At 35.8% G+C, this 5,490-nt stretch overlaps 1 protein-coding gene across 1 annotated transcript; it reads left to right on the forward strand.

Annotated features, from left to right (window-relative positions):
• Positions 1–4: 4 nt before the first annotated feature.
• Positions 5–4,899, forward strand: LOC107709300 (low affinity immunoglobulin gamma Fc region receptor II-like; the record flags this gene model as incomplete). The annotated part of the gene is made up of 5 exons (XM_016513767.1): positions 5–215; positions 2,614–2,895; positions 3,511–3,771; positions 4,471–4,563; positions 4,735–4,899. Coding segments are annotated over 5 exons (876 nt in total), but the record flags the coding sequence as incomplete, so codon positions are not given.
• Positions 4,900–5,490: the final 591 nt, after the last annotated feature.

Raw genomic sequence — 5,490 nt, forward strand, 5'->3', positions numbered from 1 at the left:
TGTGATTGAGTCTTACAGTAACTGGAGATATGAGTGGTATAAAGGTGGAAACAACAGTGTAATGTTACAGACATCCGAGCGTTACACTGTAAACAGAGACACTCTCACTATCAGAGGAGCTACTGAGTCTGATCAGGGTCAGTACTGGTGTAGAGGACAGAGAGATGGAAGACCAAACTCATCACAATCAAGCTCTGTTTCTCTCACTGTGACGGGTGAGTTAAATATCATTGTTCTCACGCTACTACATAGGGTCGGGTAACGATAACGATAATTAATTTATCGTGATATAAGTTTCCTCGATAAAACGATAACAAGAGTTCTATAAATGTTCGATATAATGTTTAAACAGCAGCGCAGCGTGAGCTCACAAGAGCAGATGTGTTACTCGTGACACTAAACAGCTGTGAGATCCAGAGTGAAGCTTCAATTCAAAGAAGAACACAAATGACTCGCTGATTTAAACTAGATTCAAACCAGATGAAACAGCGCTGACAAACAAGAGAAACACTGTGCGCAACGATACAGTCAGAAGACTTTTCAATCCACAAATCACCATCATTTACCATGAAGTTACTGTAGTAACGCTAAATGCACCATGGTATTGTGGCAGATATGTGGGATATTCATATCGAATTTTATTACATAATGTAGACATTAATTAAATGTATTAAATGAGTAATGGAATATAATTACAGTCTTTATTTGTTATTAATTTATAGCGTTTGTGCATTTATACTAAATATATTTAGACTACTGTTTTTCATTCTAGAAACCATAGACACATAGTTAAATGTTTACCATGGTATTGAGGTGCTGTATGTGTAGTTTTAACTGTGGTTATGATGATCTAGAACAGTGGTTAAAAGTCAAACAGTCAGAATAATTAAATTTCACTATATAATTAAATTGTTAGAATAATTACAGATGTTACTGATTTTGATAATGAACATAAATTTACATCTGCATCTTAACTCAAGCCAAATGTGCATTTCTAAGAGACAAAATAATAATAATAATAATAATAATAATAATAATATTGCAGCCTGCACTGCAAACTGAGCTGAAGATACATGTCAAAATCAGGCAACACAAACCTGTTTCATAATTTGATTCAATATCACTCATTAGAACATGTAGAAACTAATAAATTAATTTTTCTAATAAAATATTTATTTTGTTAAGAAAAAAATGACTGGAAAAGTTTAAAACCACAATTAATGGTCTGGTTTCTACTTTCACTTATGGAGCAGAAATTTGCCTTTAAACTTGAAAGAAATAAAGATTTGAAATTTATCATGATAATTTTTTTTTGGCCATATCACCCAGTCCTACTACTACATGAACACACACACTGTCCAGATTTCAGCTCAACAACAAAAAATTTTATTTTGTAAACTTATTTCAAACTGGAAGTCTGATCAAACTTTGAAGGAAGGTCTCTGTGGTTTTGGTTGATAATTATTATGCATCGCACATTTTAGTAAATGTAGTCAGTCATTCTATGGAGAAACTTCTGTTCACAGTCCACCTCAGGCGTCAGAGGCTGAAATTCTGTACACACTTTACATATAAACTGCAGACATAGTGAGGGTCGTACAGTTGTGTGCTGAACCAATCCCCTCAATCTGTGGTGATTAACACAAAGGCCAAGTATATACTGCAGCTAAATTCAGTTCAGAATGCAGTTGTCAGTTTTGTAAATAACAAACTTTGTTTGTAAAAAAGAGTGTTATGATAAAGACAGCTTGTGTACAGTGATGGCAGCACATGGTTTAAAAGCTTCATCTTAAAACAATGAATGTGACTTCAATGATGGCACTTATTTGTCCTAGTTGTGCCTGAAAATCTAATTTCATAAGGTTACAGAATCAGAATCAGAATCGGAAAGAGCTTTATTGACAAGTGTTTACACACACAAGGAATTCGTCTTGGTGTCAAGAGCTTCCAGTACAGAAAGTACAGACATAGTGCAGCAGACATACATATAATTTAAGGTAATAAAACACTAATAATAAAGAGAATAACGTAATAAAATATAGATAAAAAAGAAAATATCAATAGACAGATTAACTTTCCATAAATTAAATTATTCCCACCTTAAGCCCAAAGTACCAGAGATGTAAAAGACAATCAGCTTAAAGTTCAACCAATATGGGTTTTTAATGGTCGATTCTTAAACCATTTTTTAATCATTAAAGGAATAATTTGCCCCCTCAAAAAAGTAAACCTTGTTTACAAACACTTAGATTGTTACAAACCTGTTTGACTTTCTTCCCTGGAACACAAATGGCATTATTACAGCTGAATGTCCTGCCTGCTCTTTTCAGTACAATGAGAGTGAATGAGGATCAGGGGCTGTGTCAAAAAGGACAAAAATCACTATTACATTATTGATCACTATGGCTGTTACACCAAAAGTATTAGTTGAACATTTATTTCTTCATGACAGCATGACTTGACAGCACCACCAATCTTTCAATAAATTTTGATGCAAATTACCTTTACCTTTTACCTATTAATCATGTCTCAATCAGAGCATAATAATCTAATTAAAATGTACTTGTAAGTGTCATAGTGATGCCAAATGACAGGAACTGCATGTTTAACTGGGTTTCATCTCTGTCTCAGGTGTCTCTCCTTCAGTGTCTCTGGTGGTCAGTCCCAGCAGAAGTCAACACTTCTCATCTGACTCTCTCTCTCTGAGCTGTGAGGATCAGAGTAACTCTGCTGGATGGACAGTGAGAAGATACACAGACAGAAACACAGAAGATTGTTCAAAACTAACAGGATCTACATGTCGAATCGACTCCCTCAACACATCTGACGCTGGAGTTTACTGGTGTCAGTCTGAATCTGGAGAGAAACGTCATCCTCTCAACATCACTGTTCATGGTGAGTCCTGTTAGATCAAGTCTTCGCATCATAATTTTCTGATCCGACCCCGGATGCCTGATCCTGCTAAAACCCAGTCTGCAGAGTTTCGTCTGACACCCCAAATCCATAAACAGCAAGTCCTGCCTGGTTCCCAAAACTGTACTAACAGTCTTCTGTCAGCCAAGAAGCTGACAGAGAAAGCCACAGAAGAGCAGAAGCAAGAGACGAATAATGATGATAAAACATGAGCAGAATTTATTGATTAATGTTAGTTGCATTTATGTTTCAGTGCTCAGACTTTGACCAGCACAAACAAGCAATAGCAATGAAAAAATTACTGCTTCACAACACTGTCCTGTGACATTAAAAACCTTGAATTTGAGTCATTCTCTTACTCATGAAGACAAATATCCCTTGATACCACAAAATCATAAGATTAAACTTAGAGATTAAAGATGAAAGAAAATTATAATAGTATAATATAAAATAAAATGATTGATCAAATGAATGAATCAGTGAAAACAGTGAGTATATATGGTTAACTAATTATTATAAATGATGTATTGTTTCTATGTCTGTACAATATGTGTCACCATCATCTTCCTACATGCATGTATCTCTTGTGTTGTGTAGATGGTGATGTGATTCTGCTGAGTTCTGCTGATCCTGTGATTGAGGGAGATACTCTGACTCTACACTGTTTACATCGATCTACAAACTCCCCGATCCTCAGAGCTGATTTCTATAAAGACGGATCCCTCGTCCAGAATCAGACGACAGGAGAGATGAACATCACGACTGTCTCAAAGTCACATGAGGGTTTGTACTACTGTAAAACAGAGAGAGGACAGTCTCTGCACAGCTGGATCTCAGTCAGAGGTGAGAGTCAGTGGAGTTCAGTCACTGTCAGCTGATTCGATTTCATTCATGAGCATTTGTTCAGATAGACCACATGATTACTATATATCTTTGGCTCTTATTTCTGGTGGAGCACAGATAATTATTGACAGCTGTGTTTATTATTTGACACGATTCACATGAATAAAAGTACACCTATCAAATGACATACAAAATACACTGAGATATAGTGAAATCATCAACACCTCATAACCAACGTCTTACATTTCAATGAAATGAAGAGTGTTTTAACTGCAGAATTAGAATATAATCAGATCAAACATGTTATTGACTTTCCTGCCGAGATCTGACTGTCCATAAATTATTTATTTATTTGAAATCAGCAGGAATGAATCTGATTGTGGTCATATATGGTGTGAGGAAGATTAAACATTAAAATCAATTAATTAAAAGGCTTCAAAACATCTTCTTTTCTGTTCAACAGAGAAGAAAGAAAATCATGCAGATTTAGAACAACATGGGGGTGAGTAATTTTTGGCAGAATATAAATTTTTGGGTGAACTATTCCTTTAATACAGAGCTCCCAAAGGAACATGATGGTGGAATAAAAATGAGATGGGAGGAAAAAAGTATATCTTTTGCTCACAAAACATCGGGTTCCCTGAGAAACTTCCTGAAAGCCTTTAGGAGCTCCGTAATGTTGCTCAATAATGTGCTTGTGTTTCTGTTTTTCAGTGTCAGTCGTCAACATCCTCAGTTTTCTTCTGGCAGCTTGTCCGTATCTGCTGGCGACAGTCGTGCTGCTTTTCAAATGCTGCAGAGCGAGAGGTAAAACTTCTGTCTGATCCGTCTCTCTCAAATGATTTACATTCCCTCTTTGACAGGCATACCGTATTTTCAACATATGATCTGATCATTAATTGAAACAATAACTGCAGTGGAAACAGACAGTGTCCAATTAAATTTTGGAAATAAACGTTTTGTGTGTGTATTTCACAGTTACATCGACTGAAGATCAAAGCCAGTGAGCTGTAACAGAGGAAGAAACTTCAAGCTGATGTTCCATCCATCCATCCACCAATCATCTTGTCCTCTGTAGGGTCACATTATGCTGGATTCAACCCCGGCGTCTCGAGCTGAAGGCATGGAAAAACCCTGGATGGATGGATGGTTCACTCATACCTACAGACAATTTACTGTCTCCTGCATATGTTTAGATTGTGGGGGAAACCGGAGCACTTAGATGAAGCTCACACCAACACATGGAGAACATGCAAACTCCACACTGAAAGGGCTCCTGGCTCAGTCGGGACTCAAACTGGGACCTTCTTGCATTCTGAGCCTTAAATGAGTCTTAAATGTTGAAAATAAAATGTTAAATGTGTCTGCAGAAGACCAAAGCTAGTATGCTGTAATTCATCTACATATTATTACTATCAACATATTTTATATACACATTAACTCGTCTTTAAACATGGTTTGATAATGTTGTAATTTGTTTTGATTTCATATGCTTTAAATGAGATTTTTTTAGAAACTTAAAAAGGTTCAGAAGCTTTATCATGTGTGATTTTTGTCTGTTCATATATTGAAAGCTTGATGCTTTGTTGTCTGCTCTAGATTACTTGTTTGAGTAATTAGTCAACATGCATATAATTGTATTCTGTATCACGTTCTGTATGAATGAATGAAATTAATAAGGGTGTATTCCAGAGAGCATAATAACTATATCTTGTTTATGTAATCCAAAAACAA

Source organism: Sinocyclocheilus rhinocerous, unplaced genomic scaffold, assembly GCF_001515625.1.
Source record: "Sinocyclocheilus rhinocerous isolate Xijiao unplaced genomic scaffold, SAMN03320098_v1.1 scaffold6862, whole genome shotgun sequence".
NCBI lineage: Eukaryota > Metazoa > Chordata > Actinopteri > Cypriniformes > Cyprinidae > Sinocyclocheilus > Sinocyclocheilus rhinocerous.